The sequence below is a fragment of the Epinephelus lanceolatus genome, chromosome 5 (genome assembly GCF_041903045.1).
Source record: "Epinephelus lanceolatus isolate andai-2023 chromosome 5, ASM4190304v1, whole genome shotgun sequence".
NCBI lineage: Eukaryota > Metazoa > Chordata > Actinopteri > Perciformes > Serranidae > Epinephelus > Epinephelus lanceolatus.
The window spans coordinates 19,280,581-19,297,289 of NC_135738.1; the positions used below are offsets into that span (position 1 = coordinate 19,280,581).

Sequence of the window (16,709 nt, forward strand, 5' to 3'; positions counted from 1 at the left end):
TAAACGGACAGCACGCAGGAGAGCGGCGGTTCGCGTTTGGGGGGGAAAATGACAGAAAAATCCGGATAAATGGCGAAGTTTAAGATGAAAGTCAACCGGCACTGGCTGTTTTTGGTTTTATTTCTTCCTTTATCAAGTAAGTGTCGTGTTTTTGCTCTTGTTACTGATGCTGTCGTTGTTAATGAGCTGACCTGATGTGGTCCGTTCACGGACTGTTGATGGGTTATAACGTTAACTGGCTGAATGATGTTAGCTAACACTGGCGTTCCTCTCTGAAACACATTTATAACTATTAATGTTAAAAGACAACGTTGCTTTTTGAATAATGTTGACTAAGAGGTGATAAGTAGACATGTTGTTAAACTGTATTAACGTTTCTTTATATTAGTCCTGTGTTTCTCTACCGTTACCGTTAATGTCAGTTCACGTTAACTATTGACCAGTTAACTGTTACGTCGACTTTCATGTCTAATATTTATGACAGCAATGATTGAAAAACCACACGATACATCCCAAATACTGGCTTTTCATTCATATTTATTTTAATAAGGATTGCACATTAGACTATGGTGACCATCCTAGTACAGCTGCTTTTTTACTACTCTAGTGTGGTGTTCAGGGTGGCTACAGGTCACTGAAAAGATTTAAAATGTCTTAAATGTAATGTTACAATACAATAAGGCCTTAAAAGTCATTAAATAGTCTTAACTACTACAAACATTTTATCTAATCTCATTTAACCGTGTTTTTTATCTCTTTTTCTGAAAGTGGGTGAAGCTTTTCTATGTAAAAGTCCACATTTCTAATATGTGTGATACCTGTAGACACCCTGGTCTGTCATACTAAGAAATTAATGTCAGCAACACCGCTCTTGATGCTCTTTTTTTAACTGTTGTGTACTATAATATTACATGATATGTATGGTCTGTCAGGCTATAGACTTATCCTTGTTTAGTTTCATATAAACATAACCACCTCTTTACTAATGTCCCCATTCTTTTCCTTTAGGTGTTTTATGTTTCAGCGAGTTGTCTTTCATCACAGAGCCAAGTGATGTTACCTTATTACCAAAGGACCCTGCTGTCTTGGACTGTCAGGCCCATGGGTTGCCTCCAGTCACCATCAAGTGGCTGAAGAATGGAGTTCGGTTGGCAGAAAGTGAGCACATACAGTTTCTGCCCAACGGCTCTTTGTACATACCAAAGATAAAGCATACCAAGGAGGATTCAGATGAAGGATTCTACCAGTGCCTCTCTCAGAACAAATATGGAGCTATCCTAAGCCAAAGATCACGTCTGACTATCGCGAGTAAGTATGGAGCTCAGGGTGAAAGGGATTCCCTGAAGCTTACATGGACTTTATTTGAGTTTTCCACTGTTGGAACCAAGATGAGGATGGGTTATACAAGTTGTTGATATCTACTTTGTGGTGTCAGCATGCAGGCCTCAGAATGGCAAGTTCATGGGTTATTAACCTGGAGATGGGAAGCAGATGTACCCCACCCCACTCTTTTTTTCCTTCACTGAGATAAAACCTCTAAAGTCTGGGTTTCCATGTCATTGGAAGTTGTTCAGACTTGGTCATGCCTGAGTTTAAAGCTGTCAGTCCAGTTATAGGATCATTTTAAGAGACAGTTAAAGCAGGATGGAGAGTCAATCTAAAAGCTCATAAATACTCCATAAACAAGCAGCCCTGAGTCTGGGTTCACTAGCACTTCCCTGTTTGGAGAAAGAGTGACAGTTGCAAACAGGTGAAAGTACACAGGAAACATTGGCAAAAAGTTAGAAATTAGCCTTCTCTCTCTTCTTGTGTTAGTGGCATTGCATTGTCACTGCACACTGTGGCTCTGTGTAATTGCTGAATGGTCTGCTACACAGAGGAATCTCTGAAAGGCCATTTGCCTTTTAGCCTTTGTTTGGAGTAACCCTGACCGCCCCAGAAGAAAAGGCTAGGTTTTCAGGGCATTTGTTTGTCCACATATCAGTGGACAGGACAGCTGTGCCTATTCAATGGGCCCCGTCTACCATGGACACTTTTCACAGGTCTTAGAAGGGATATCCCGTGGCTGGTGTCATGGAAACTAGCATGACCTTCTGAAATATACTGATTTTGACAATGACACTGACTGTGAGGATAGAAAGTTTGGGGCCAGTATGCTCCAATACTCAGTAGTAAACAATAATGAAGGCATACAACTATCCTATAGGAAGAGATTTATGCATTTAGAAATACAAACAGGAAATCTTATAGGCTGAGAGACACACCAACTCAACTCTTACTTTGTTGCTGAGATTTCTGTCAATCTGTTAAAGGGCAACAAACAAGCAAAAATCAATTTTTAGAAGATGGCCGCTTAAAACCCCCAAAAAGTCAGGTTGGGTCTTGTGTCCAGCCTTTGTCAATGAAAGGGTTAAAGGTTTTTGGTCAGCTGTAGGCGGGGAGTGGAGGATGGGCCTCCTCTGTGCTCCCCTTCTGTCCAGAGGTCCTGGGGGTCAGGGGTCACCAGGGAAAGGCTTTGTGGTGTCACAGGCCTGCTCTGGCTGGGGTGCCCTGCTGTTCTTTCTCCCAGCCCACAGTCCCTTTCACTGGTTCAGTCCCTCTGTTGCCCTGTCAAGCAGAGCCCTTTTGTTGAAGAAAGGCCAGTTGGTCATGTGATCGAATGGGCCTGATATTGTAGTAAATAGTGATGATCTTTTCAAACATGTTTACATTCTGGAAGTATTTTCCCTGTTGTTCCAGGACTACTCTAAGGCACAGCACCTCTTGAGTTTACAGAGGATGTCACATATCTGACATATATTTCTCAAAATATCTGCAAAATAAGTACAAATGCAAATTAATATTACACATTTATTATTTGTGTAGCATTTGATACAGGATATAAACAACACAGCAACCACAGGACTCTATTTTGTAGACTAATGGTGACTGACTTCGATCTGGCTCCCAGTTTGGGCCAAAATTGAATGGACAGGGGGTTGAGGCAAACTTTGACCTCTGTAGGGAAACCTTTGTGCTGGTTGACCTAGACATTGATTTGTTCCTTACAACAGAAGTGACCATATTAGCGGATCAGTCTGTGCAGGCCACACCCACCACCTACATCACTGATCCTAAACAAGTGAAGACAGACTGTTATCTCCCAGTGGAGAGAAAACAGCTTATTGTTTTTAACTTCTTGGCAGGTGCTGAGGGTTTTTCATGATGCTCACCAGCTAGTCATGTTGTCCAGAGACAGAATAGTTAAGCAGTTCCAGATTTCATGATAAAACTGACCACTGGAAGATAGTTACATGTATTTTGGCGTGGGATCTGGTTGTCATGTACTAACACTAAACTAAAACCTAGTGTCAATTAAGAGGAATAGTTCACAAACAAACCCTAAAGGATTTTTTTCCTAGCCCTGGCTTAAGCTAACCCCATAATGCTCTTCACTTATACATGGTTACCAGTTTATTTGTGTAATATTGATGAGCTTAGGTCTTGAATTAAAGGATTGCTCTTTAATTTGGTATTCCCAAAGCTCAGGATTTAAATGTGGAGCTTCAGTGGGAGAACAGGGTATTGATTTCCTTTAACATGATATTGACTTCCTTCCTGTGAGTGAGGGGGGGAGGGAGAGAGTTACCACCTTAATGAATGAAGGTCATTGGTCATATCTTACAGAGTATTCTGGAGACAGATGGAGATTGGGGGGTTATGTGTTTGTGGTGATTATCGAAAGACCTTTCTAAAACACATAAACAGATTGTGACTCAGCAGCTTGATCACAGTTGTTAAGTCATTTTTAAAGCAAGTATATTTATACTTGAAGATAGGCAATGCAGGAAGTGTCAGCTACTGTTTGTAAACAGTATTGCCAGTGAAAGTGAAAGCCAATTGCTGGCCATTAAGCCTTGCTAATTTTGCCTTTTTTGGGCAATGTGTCTACAATTTTTGTAGCTTCCTCTTGGATGTATGCTGCTTTCAGTGTGGCACCAGCTGTTTTTTTTTTTTTTTGGAAAGTCTCAATCTTACCTGTACGTTGTACTCAAGAATGTCCTAAACATAGTGAAATAAGAATGATATTATAAAATACAGGCAAAGGGCAGAGTCTCTGCTGAACAATATACACCACCAAAAACTTTTGGTGGGTCATAAGTGAGGATTGAGAGGGATTAATTTTGTATGAGTCTAGTACACTGTTTTTAAGGACAGTCCTGCATAGTGTACCTTTAATTAGTGTCTTCATAGCAGGGTCTAATTAGAACATGCATAACGGTAAATCACGTGTGACATGAATCTGACAAAATGGCAAATTTTGCTTATGTATCGCGTAATCCCTGACTACTGCAAGAAATAGTTTTACTTTTATATTTCAACACAGTTTTTGGTACGTTTATATTCCTATTGGTTGCTGGCAATCATTCTGATGCAAAGTGAATTGATTGGTTTTTATCTATAACAATGCATCATTCAGTGTCATTCTTCAATTGATCCATTGATTGGACCAGCTGGTCAGTGTGGGACCTGATAGCTCATCTGCACACAAGCAAGATCATGGTGTCCTAAAAAGATCAATTCCTTTCATAGAATCAGTTAACATCAATCAAAGTCAGGGCTTTGCATGCATAATTTATAATGTTTTACCAAATATTGAAAGAAAATGCTATATTTAGTGAGTGACAAACACAAAAATAGCTAAATAAATCGATGTGAATAATCATGTTGCATATTTAATTCAGTGTCCCACAACTGAAACAAATATTCATGGATTTTATAAGAAGCTAATCATTTAGGTTTTAGTTGAACTATTCTTCTGCTGATACTTCCAACTTGATTGATGATTTATTTTTTCTACAGGTATCTCAGAATTTGTGTTGCACCCTGTGCCTATGGTGGTGACTGAGGGCTCAGTGGCACGATTCTCCTGTGCTGTCACCTCCAGCCCTCCTGCCACCATCACCTGGGAGCTCAACCAAAGCACATTATCACTACAAACAGACAGGTACCTGCAGACACACCTTGAGTCATTTTAGACACCATCATACAGTCCCCATATATTCCTCTTGTGTTGTGAACTAGCAGTCACCAAATTCTGTTATTGTCCACATATACCCTCTAGTTTGACCCTAATGTTACCATTGTATATTTTCCAGAATCACAGTGTTGCCCAACGGAGTCCTTCAGATCCACAATGTACAATTGGAAGATGCTGGGCAGTATCGATGTGTGGCAACTATCATCGGTAGCCGTTTGAAAAGTAGAGAGGCCACTCTGACAGTTAACAAAGGTACAGAGACTATATACCTGGACTTCAGGAATGAGCATCGATTTAATACAGTATTATCATATTATATAAGGAAATGATGATTAATATTTACTTTCTCTTGTGAAGGTATAAGCCCTAAACCCCGCCAGAGGCCCAGAATCATTGCTGGACCTCAGAATGTCACGGTTTCTCTTCACCAAACTGTGGTGCTGGAGTGTGTGGCCACAGGCAATCCCTGGCCCATCATCTCCTGGAGCCGTGCTGACAGTAAACCCATCGATGTGTACAACGCCAAAGTGCTGGGCAATGGAAACCTGGTTATCACTGATGTCAATTCCAAGCACAGTGGAGTCTACCTCTGCAGGGCCACCACCCCTGGAACCCGCAACTACACTATTGCTGCAGCTAACCTCACAGTTCAAGGTACAGTGAACTCTGAAGCAGTTATACAGCATTTGTTCTCAGATTAAATCTCTTGCCTGCTTCTTATATCTCAAATCATAACACAAAAAAATCATTTGAAGATGTGAACTAATTTTTATATTCAGAGAATGAGTCAATGCCTAATTGTTGAGAGTGTTAGCGCAAGATGCCACACAACTAGTTTTTTTGTGGGTTAATAAATGGTAGGCAATGGACTGTTCTCATCACTTTCCCTTTACGCCTCCGTTTCAGTGCCTCCATCCATCGTTGAGAGGCCCGAGAGTCAGACCCGTCCAAGAGCAGGCACTGCCCGCTTTATGTGCCAAGCAGAGGGAGTGCCCCCGCCACGCATCAGCTGGCTTAAGAATGGGGAAGAGGTTCACTTAAATGGGAGGATTAAGATGTACAACAGGTATTGCAATTAAACATTAATACGCACTGTAAAACTGCCTTCATCAAAAAAAATTTAATGTCCTGAGGTTACTTTTTTATGGTTAGTAGTACTGATTGTTAATATTTTGTTTATTGTTTCACAGTAAATTGGTGATAACCCAGATCATCCCTGAAGATGATGCCATCTATCAGTGCATGGCAGAGAGTGAACAAGGCTCTGTGCTGTCCTTGGCTCGCCTCATTGTTGTCATGTCCGAGGACAGGCCCAGTGCACCAAGAAATATCCATGCTGAGACCATCTCAAGCTCTGCTATCTTACTGGCCTGGGAGAGACCTCTCTACAATGCTGACAAAGTCATTGCCTACTCCATCCATTACATGAAGGCTGAAGGTAAGACCAACATGAAGAACCAGATCATTCTATCTCAGGTTTTTCATTTGAGCTGTTGTGAACTGGGAGGAATGAAGGTGTGAGGAAAAGCAAGATGACGGTCCTCCACAATAAGCTGTCTCACTCTCTCACATGTGATCAACTTTCCTTGGTGAAGGCCATCTGTTGTTGCTGCACAGAGCAGAGGTCAAGGAGGACTGAGAATGGCAACTTCATTGAAATAACAACAGGCTTAGCCAGCCCATTGTCCACTCCCCAGCTCATTCTGCTCGCAGTTAAAGGGACAGGGTATCTTTTTTAAAGACTCACAGTCTTGCAAACCAGTAGCGTGAGGAGATATTTAGCTTTAGCCATTAGACTGACAGTTCAGTAACTCCAGTCTGTCTTTGTAAACACATTTTTAGATGTTTAAGTGGGTTTGCTTTAAGAGGCCTGGAGGCAGTTACGTGACTGCGCTTTGCATTACATGTGTTTATAGAAAAGATGAGTGACATTCAGAAACTGCCGGTGTCGAGCCTTTCAAAACACTGACTGTTTACATGGTACATACCTGACAACCTTTCATAGAAGTCTCTTCTTCTTCGTACACTTTTAACCTATTTCCTAATCTCCTTTCTGATCTGTTGCATGTCAGGTCTGAACAACGAAGAATACCAAGTTGTTATTGGCAACGACACGACCAGTTATATCATCGATGACCTTGAGCCAGCTCGAAACTACAGCTTTTACATTGTGGCTTATATGCCAATGGGAGCCAGTCGTATGTCAGACCAAGTCAGTCAACATACCCTGGAGGATGGTAAGCACAGAGCATTGAGACTCCCAGCATTCCTTCCAATAAATCACTCTGGTAGTTAAGCTAACATGCATGCAAGTGATGTGTGTTCAGGGCACATTTTGAGTGGAAATAAGGGGGATGGGTATTCTGTTTTCAGCACCATTTTCTACTCACCAACAGCAAACTGTGTGAATAAGAGATAGAATTATGAGTTAAGCTTTTTTGCCATTAATTCTGTCTTCTGAAGAAATCCATCACTGAATCAGTGACAAGTATATATGTTATATCTATGTCTTTCCACAGTGCCTTTGCGCACCCCAGAGCTAACTCTGACCAGCCAGAGCTCCACGGATATTCAGGTGACTTGGCAGCAGCTGCCCGCGAAGTTGAGCCGTGGCCGGTTGTCTGCATACAGGTTATCCTATCGCACAGCTGCAGACAGCTCTGTCACCTCTTTGGAGTTACCTCAAAACAGCACTGAATACCTGCTGGAGGGCCTGCAGCCTGACACCATCTACCTGCTCCGCATGGCTGCAGCCACGCGTGTGGGCTGGTGTGAGCCTTCTGCATGGACCTCGCACCGTACACCTAAGATCTCCAGCAGCAAAGGTAAACCTGTTACAACATTTTGAGAGCTGGTGATGTAAAGCTGTATCTTATTCTTGTCAATGCAGTCTCATCACATGCTTGTGTAGAGCAGCAGTTCACTTATTTTTAGCATTTGTAACTTTTAAGGCATGAATTGAATTTATCCTCAGGGTCAAATCAGGCATCCTCAGTAGGGTGAGGAGAAAACAACAAGTTAAAGCTATAGAGAGAATCACGTGGTGCCAGACTTGTTACTGGCTCTACGTTTGCTTTTGTTACCTCGCTGTTTTGCTGCTCTCAGAATGCCAGGAGGATCACTAGAGCTCATGCAGAGTGGCCGGCTTATGACTAGAGTTTGCTCTTGTAGCATTGTCCCACAGTCTTTGTGTTGGTTACCCAGGAACCTTTGCCCTTCGCTGTCAGTGATGTTAGAGTGGCCTCAGTCACGGGTCATAAAGAGAGGGCCTCAGGCGTCTATGTGGGGGGAAAGAATAGCCTCTTTTCATGGCCTGGTGTGTTGCGGGAGGCTGTTTGTCCACTGAAGCTGGATTTCTTGTTACCAAAAGTTTGGTTGTATACTTAGGTGATGTACTTGTACGTCTTTTTTTATTTGAGAAAAGGTCCAGAACATGAATACTAGTATATGAACAGTCTTGATGTTGTGTATATTGATGCATTTTCTGACAACATGCAGGTTGAATTATAACTCTGTCACATCTAAACCATTGTGTTAATGGGATGATCTGCCATCCATTCAACCTTTCTCTATACCCAGTGTCCTGTTGTCTTTTTGTTTAGTCTTCCTTTGTGCTTAGCAAAATTTTGAATATGACTGTGTATTGATCCTATGTCTGCTGCCTCTGCCCCATAGTGCCTTCAGCCCCTGCTCTTCAACTTGAGCCACTTAACTGCACCTCCATTGTGGCTCGCTGGCAAACTTCCCCACAATCTGTGGCCGTCCTGGGTTACCGGCTGTGTTACCATGAGGAAGGGCAACCAGAACAGCCCACCATCCAGCTGCAGGCTCAAAACTATACCTACACCATCAGTGGCCTTGGTGAGTGATGCGCTCTTGTTGTCATAGCTGTCTAGTTGTGGATGAAAATAATGTAACATGTATATTTGACTGTGTTGGTCCATTTCTACCATCTAGACCTGTAAATTTGGTGCAGAGACAACAGAGAGTGACTGATGGCTCACTCAAATGGGTCCCAATTTAATTCAGTGGGCAGTTGGAAGCTACATTTGCATTTCCACCCTCTGTCCTGATCAATATGGGCTGACCCCTCTTGCCTAACCAGTAGCCCTCTCCAGTCTGGCTGCAGTATTGTGTGGGAGCAGGCTCCCAGGGTTAGAGGTCAGGATCCAGATGTCCCTCCCACCACCGTTTCCCATCCTGTGGCTTGCATAATTACCCCTGGCCATTGTGTTTTTTCCAGAGCCAGACCTGCCCTGTAAGACCCTGGCCACTACCCCCTTTAGCTGGACACTGAAACACACAAACAGAGACCCCTGGGATTGGCCAAAGCCACTGACCTCTAGCCGTGAGACAGCAGTCTTGGATTAGGACCCTGCCCCCACTGGTCATCTGTGCTGTCCATGTAAATAAGACACAACAATCTATATGCAATATGAACCAGGACCATACTAATGAAAACTGTTAATATCATTTTGTCTGAGGTCAGTCTTCAAGCATGGTTGTTTTTTTTTGTGGTAATAACATGCTTGATATGTAAAAACCCTTCAGTATGATTCTACACTGATAATCACACAAGCTGCCGTCACTGGTTCTTTAATCCATAACATCACTGATCTCAGTATAAGTTCTGTTTTGGAGCCATGTTTGTGTCTGCGTCGCTCCAAGTTTAAGGCTATAACACAAGGCCAGTATGAAGAACGTCAAAGGGGAAACAAAAGGGGCCCAGCTCTTCTCTCACAGCCCTGTGCCCAGATTCCTTCTGTTCTATCTTGGCCTGACCCGGTGACCCCAGTCAACCCCTCCCCAGTCCCATGGGCCTAGGATCTCAGCAGCTGAAGGCTGCCCCTTTCCCAGCCCCCACAGCAGGCCTGGACACACCACCCTCACTGGTCAATACCCATAGGCTGACCTTTAACACTGGAGGCATAAAACAAATCTTAACACTCCCTAAAAACGTCCTGATTTAGGAGCTAATGCAATGGTGGCTTTTCAAGTTAAGATTTTGTATTTTAACTCAAGTTAAAACACATTTTTTTAATTGCATAATCTCAAAGGAAAGCTTCCCAGACCTCAGTGATCTGTCTGATGTTGTTTAGCCAGTACTTGATACATCCGTGTATGTCCCATAATTATTTTATTTTTGAGTTTAACCTCATCTCACCTCTGTTGTGCCTCTCAAACTTTGTGATTTCTTCATATTGTGTTTTACAGCTCAACATACTGGGTTACATAGTTATAAAAGGCTTTCAAAAGGGAGAGACAGTATCATCTGTGTTAATTTTCATGAGGCTTATTGATTATGTCACCATATTTACTGAGCCTTGGGGCTGGTTGATCTTTCTCATGCTCCTTACACATGACAACACATGATAAATGAGAGGTTGGGGTGACTCTGGAGACCATGCATTGTCCATGCACGGTGAACTGGCCAGTTATGACCTACAAAGATCTCCTCCTGCAGCTAATTGTCAAAGTGGCTGCTTTTTTTAAATAGATGGTGCTGCTCTATTTGTTAACCATCACTTCTGGTATTTTAATGATCTTTCAGGGCCTGATATTATTAACCAAATGTTTGCTCCCTGTTGGGGGGTATTCATTTGAAAAAAGCTGCTCTATGCAATTAATGTAATGTCAGTTTGGCCAACCTTCCATTTTAGTCTTACTGTAGCAACATGGGTAGAAATGGCTGAAAATTGATTGTTTGTGTTCCAGATCCAAGAAGGAAGTATCATGTCAAGATTCTGGCTATGAGTCAAGCTGGAGAGGGCTATCAGACAGACCAAACTATTAGTACTCCAGGATGTGTGTGTAAGTACATTTCTCCTTTGTTTATTTCAAAAGTCTTATAATTTACAATGAAATACAATTTAGGAATGTGACAAAAATATGCATTTTGTTTGCATCATTCAGCGGCTAGAGACCAACTGGCAGCAGCCCCTCCGTCTCCAGATCACGTGACTGTGTTGGCCAACAATTCATCTGCAGTGTCCCTGCGCTGGGGCCGACCTGCTTTCCCCTCTGGAAAGGCTGTTAGCTATACAGTCCGCTGTACACCTGTGGGCACCCACAACGCCTCTGCTATTCGCTACCTACAAACGTAAGCTTGAAGTTATTTTACACTGCATGTTTGAGAATAATGTGTGGAGATGACCCTTGTAATTTTTATCATTGGCTGTTTGATATAGGAATTTTAAACTACCCTGCAGTTGCATATTTTACACAGTAAGTAGCTGATTCAATGCCAAATGACCATAATGTGTGAATGTTGTGTGTCCACAGCACCAAACAAAGCGTGATGGTTCAGAATTTGCTTCCAAACACTCGCTATGAGTTTGTCGTGCGTCTGCATGTGGACCAGATGTCGAGTACCTGGAGTTCTGTTGTTTACCATATGACTCCGCCAGCAGGTAATAAATTGAACATTACTGTAACAACATTTTGTCATGACTACGTTGCTGTTTGTGTACCCCGCCATCTCCTCTGCCATGCAAACTCAAATCGGATACTTGCATATCCCAGCTCAATAAGTTTCTCAGCCAGTGTTGTTTATCATGAATGTCATTTTTCTATGTGCAGCACCCAGCCAGCCACCTGCTGGTGTGCGAGTAACTCTGATCGAGGATGACACTGCTCTGGTGTCGTGGAGGGAGCCCACAGAGCCCAATGTAGTGGTTACACGCTACACCATCATGTACGCTTCCCAGAAAGCCTGGATGGCAGGACGTTGGCAGATACTGCAGAGGGAGGGTGAGTAGTGCACTGGATCATGTTATCTGTAAAGTCAGTGATGCAGATGAACCCTCTGTCACCACAAGTTGTAGTGGGTTGTGTAGCACCTGAACGCTCCAGCTTCAGATGTTCGCATCATAGGGAGCTGTAAAAAAAAATGATACATGCTGTAAACAGTTATCCTTGCTGTGTGTTTCCTCTTTTGTTTACAGGAAGCCACACAATGGCCCTGCTGGAGAAGCTGGAGGCAGGAAATGTCTACCTAGTGAAAATCTCTGCCTCCAACCAGGTCGGTGACGGTCCTTTCTCTGACATTGTGGAGCTGGTACTGAGGCGTGGAAGCAGCCACCGCAGCAAGAACCCCAGACACTCTGACAGCTTCCAGGATGCAACAGGTAAATATCATGAAACATCAGAGCATACATTGGCATTAAAGGGGAACACTATCTAAATCAAGAATTCCAGTACTTTAATTCCATGGCAGAGGAAAGTTCAATCAGTATTTGTGGGCATGAGCTTCTTCAGAGAAGTGAGTCTTAAACACGTGATGTCATAGGGTCTAAAGTCTGGTGCTGCTCTGTAGACGATGAGTTGAGAAAGACAGGAAGAGCACCCAGAGAAATGTTCTGAGTATATGGCTACATTTTCTGTTTCAGAAGCGAGTGCTGGGTGCTCTCAGTGTCATCTAATTTATAATATCTTTCTCAATTCATTGTCTTGGCTTGAAATGAAATGGTTTCAGGCTGGACTGTAAAATTGGGGTTGAGATGCTACTTAGGCTCAGTTTGAGTCCAGCTTTATAATAGCTATGTAACTTTTGTTTACAGACGTGCATTTTGACAGTGAGGTGGTACACTTTGACAGGAGTGTGGATTTGTAATCATGAGTAAAAATGGTCTATGGAGAGTGAACAAAGTTCCTCTCTAGTAGGAAATAAACCACCAGGAGTTGTAGGTCAGCAACACTTTGTAGCCCTATTAATTAATAACCCAACAGTGGTTCAGCATAGAGTGCTGCAGTGATGACCTTTTTTATGTAGGCTAACCCAGAAGTAAAGTCGCTCTGTTTTCATTTTTCATTAGATTTTGGATTATTACAGAAAATCAGATCTGTGGCAAACAAAAGTTTATGTAACTCACACATTTTGTTCATCAAGATAAAGTTAACTAATGCACACCACTTTTATGATTCTTTGAGTGTACATGCAGTCGCCAGGAGTAAAAACACTGAGGTTTTGCTATAAACAAACGACACCGTAGTCACAAGACTTAACATCATCACCACAAGACTGTACAGTCATGATGGACTGCCACGTGTTAGCTAACGGCTTTGTTGAGACATGTAAAAGCTTCAAAATTCACCATTTACTGACGTATTTTATGGTGTAGAACAAAATGTGATAAAAAATAGTTTACACACAGAAAAAAAAACTTATATAAAAGCTAAAGTATTAACCTCTGCTTTCCTTCAGCGTTATCTCTCCTCTATATATTAATTTAACATCATTTTCTCTTGATAATTGTAACTAATAATTATTTCTCATCTTAAACACTGTTATTTATCTTCCAGTGTTCTCTGACGGTCTCTACCACATAGACCAGAGGTCCATGACGGGGATCATTGTTGGCGTGAGCATCGCCTTGTCCTGTATTGTTATGTGTGCCTTAATCCTCATCAGTAAAGGCAGACCAAGGTACTGATTATAATCATTTGCAATAATTAAAAAAACCTGTTAACATTTATATTATAAAACAGAAACAGTGAGTTTCTCCTGACATTTCTTGACATTGTTATCTTTGTATAACCAATAGAAAATCCTCCAGTCACAAAGTCATTGCTGTGGGCGCTGCTGACGGGCCACATGTTGGTTTGTCAGGTGAACACCGTAGAGAAAATGCAGAGGCCCTTATTCCCATGATCAATCACCACTTTATTGACTCCAAGGTGAGACAAACAAAACAGAGTGAATGATCTTCTGATGATGCTTCCTCTGGTTTCAGAAATACCGTTTGATGTTAATTAATAACATCTGTATTTCTCATATATTTTGTATTTGTTCCAGGGTGGATCCAATATGATCATTAATGGCGCCGGTCCAGTCAGTAGCAAGCAAGGCAAAAAGTGGCTGCTCTTCAAGAGGGAGATCAAGAATCAAGCTGAAAGTGATGTAAGTGATGCAGCCGTCAGCTTTATTGTCAGGCAGCTATCTATTTTGTGTTAATGTCATGTTGTCTTCTCTGTCTCATTAGGCTGAGCACAGAGCCAGCTTGTATGAAACTGGCAAAACTGTTTTGAGGTATGAGGAGCATTTAGGTTCAGCGCCCCTGCCACCTTCGTCCAGGGAGATCATCTACGGACCTTATCACTCGGAGAGCTCTCAAACAAGTGAGGGCAGCCAGGAGACGGGAGACTCCGGACACTACTCCAACGAAGAGAGCAACGAAGAGATGAGCAACCCTTCGACCAGCCAGAGCTCCAGACCTGAATCTTTTGGGCCAGATGATGATACCACTGAGCTGAAGATGTCTTTCAAAGTGGAAAACAAGAAGATGCTGAACCTTCCCCTCCATCACTCCGCCCCTGATGCCACCCGGCTCTGCCGCGCCTCAGAGGGCCCTCACCCCGCCCTGCACACGTCCCAAGCAGTTGGCTCCTGACACCACCCGGCCTAGACCTGCTCTCCAGCAGCCGAAGCTACGCCACTTCTACCTCGTTTGCTTCCTGAGTTGAGCCCCTGGGTTATTTCCTGAGGCACATGGGATCAGGAAGTCAGCTGCTGCGAAGGACAAAATGTGCTTCTGCTTCGGATCTACCTCAGGATTTTGTATGAATGTTTATTATAACATTTTATTTCCATTTTTTTTAACCTTCTACCTGTTTGTCCGTGTTTGGCGTTGTCTGTCCTAAACCAAAGCTCACCCATGATGAATGTTAAAAAGAATGTCAGAAATGTACTGTGATACATTTTCATTATATTTAATTCCTTTCCACTGGAGCAGAGGGTGTAGTCGGGCCCTTGTGACTGTTTATCTACCTCCATGTTCTGTTCTCGTGTATACATTACTACCTCCTTTTTTTGCCACATATTGTGCAGTATTATCTCACATTCAGGGGACAAGGCGGACACATTTCATCGCCATGTCTTGTTACCTCTGTCGGGGGTGTTATTATTTAGAGGTCCTCATTTTTTAAATTCTCTAAACTATTATTTTCACGGTTGAAAGAGCTTTTGTTTCACATTATTTGTCTGTGAATGATGTAAGTTGTGAAAATAACAAGTGCATTAGATATTGTCGAACTACTTGAGCTTTATCACACAATATGGTTCGGCATTTTCAGTGCACTGACCTCAAAGCTTTAACATGGCCTTAATATCAAAAGGGCTTTGCTTACTAAAGAAGATGAGATCCAAAGACGGGAAAAAAATTGTACCCAAAGAGTTTTTGATAATACAATAGATATTCTAAGGTAACCAAAAAATATAGAGGATATACCTTAAGGGTGCGTTTGCCAAAATATTGTCCTTGCCAATGATGTAAATTTCCTTTAGAACGGTGGTTTGAATGCTTTTCGCAGTGTAAATTTTCTTGATGCTTTATTCTGGTGAAAGCTTTAGCACAAGTCTCCCCCGGCTTGTGTTCCATTTGCCTTCTAGACCATTGCTAAGACGCAGCGGTGATGCCGATGCTATTATCCAAAGAGTTGTCTCCTTCCTCAGATGGGTATATGGCTTTTCATTCAGTTGATCCTTGGTACTATGAGGTGGAAATATGTGACACACGACCAAAGATCCAGTTTGTGCCGCCAGTGACAGATGATGGTGTTTATACTTTGTTAAGAGAATCATCTGTTACCGCTCACCATTAATGCTGTACGAGGGAGAATTCTCTTTCTCTCCGTAATATTTCCTGTCCAGGTGTGACAATGAAGGATTCTGACTATCAAAATGGAAACCCAATGTGTGAAGAGCAACATAATCAATTTTTATATCTTTGTAATACAAATAATCCTAACCAAAGAAATTTGAAGTCTCTGTTATTTAGTGATTTTCTTTGGTTTTCATTTACATTATTTGCATTTAAATGTGATATAATTTCTGATGGTTTTAACTGCTAGAAAGGCTTTTTTTTTTTTACTTTTTTTTTTTCAAAGCTTGAGATATCGAACTGTTCTGCTGTCCTTTTATCACCATGAAATTTTACCTGAACGATACTTACGTAGGTTACATTGGAAATTTTTAATTTAGATTGTCTTTTAAGCATGATATCGTAAACAAAAACATTTCCCAATTTTAATGTGACATTTTACTAAATTAATAAGGCTGGTTTCAAGTTCACTGTCTGTCTGTGTAATACATTTATATGAAAGGTTCATTTGAAAGCCACAGATAATTTTGCTGACTTAACTCAGGTGCCAAATGTAGATTTAGAGTGTAGACTTGAATGTTAATATTTAAGTTATGTTTTTTTTTTATATTTCTGCTTTTGAATACCAAAATACATCTTTTAATCCTAAGTGAGCAACAGAGCAAATTATTTTAAGTGTTGAAATGTTGCAACAGACTTTTTTGATACTCTCAAGATGATCACGAATACTAGATAATAAAATTTTTCTTGGAAAAATACATTGTGTCGCATGTTGTCTCCTTGGGTTTGTGTGTGTGTGTGTGTGTGTGTGTGTGTGTGTGTGTGTTTGTGAGCCTTTGAATTTTTGTTGCAAAAATAAGATGATAAAGAATATTTTATTATTTTATAATATACAGTTACATACTACATGTACAGCTTGTTAGGAACACTAGAACAGGCTCTGAGAACAGGACAAACAATGAAACTGAAACATGCTCAACACTGTAAATATTTCCTCTGAGGGTCTCCTCACAATTAAGCCTTTTCACAGTGAAGAAAATTCCCCTGTGTAAATATGTAGCGCTACATTTGACTCCATGATCAGTATTAAG

At 41.7% G+C, this 16,709-nt stretch overlaps 1 protein-coding gene across 1 annotated transcript; it reads left to right on the forward strand.

Moving 5' to 3' along the window:
* On the forward strand, positions 1-16,376 carry LOC117261777 (protogenin B). The gene is made up of 19 exons (XM_033634268.2): positions 1-136; positions 1,009-1,308; positions 4,843-4,987; positions 5,139-5,272; positions 5,378-5,674; positions 5,927-6,086; positions 6,211-6,458; positions 7,093-7,257; positions 7,540-7,845; positions 8,696-8,881; positions 10,736-10,831; positions 10,934-11,120; positions 11,303-11,430; positions 11,600-11,770; positions 11,965-12,147; positions 13,322-13,445; positions 13,564-13,696; positions 13,815-13,919; positions 14,002-16,376. Exons 1-19 carry the CDS (start codon positions 70-72, stop codon positions 14,407-14,409), a joined length of 3,543 nt encoding a protein of 1,180 aa, XP_033490159.1. The 5' UTR covers positions 1-69; the 3' UTR covers positions 14,410-16,376.
* The last annotated feature ends 333 nt before the right edge of the window (positions 16,377-16,709 follow it).

Coding starts and splice junctions, on each gene's coding strand:
- LOC117261777 (XM_033634268.2), top strand. CDS start 70: ATGGCGAAGTTTAAGATGAAAGTCAACCGGCACTGGCTGTTTTTGGTT. Junction 11,121..11,302: donor GCTATTCGCTACCTACAAAC/GTAAGCTTGAAG, acceptor GTGTGTCCACAG/CACCAAACAAAGCGTGATGG. Junction 13,920..14,001: donor AGAATCAAGCTGAAAGTGAT/GTAAGTGATGCA, acceptor CTGTCTCATTAG/GCTGAGCACAGAGCCAGCTT.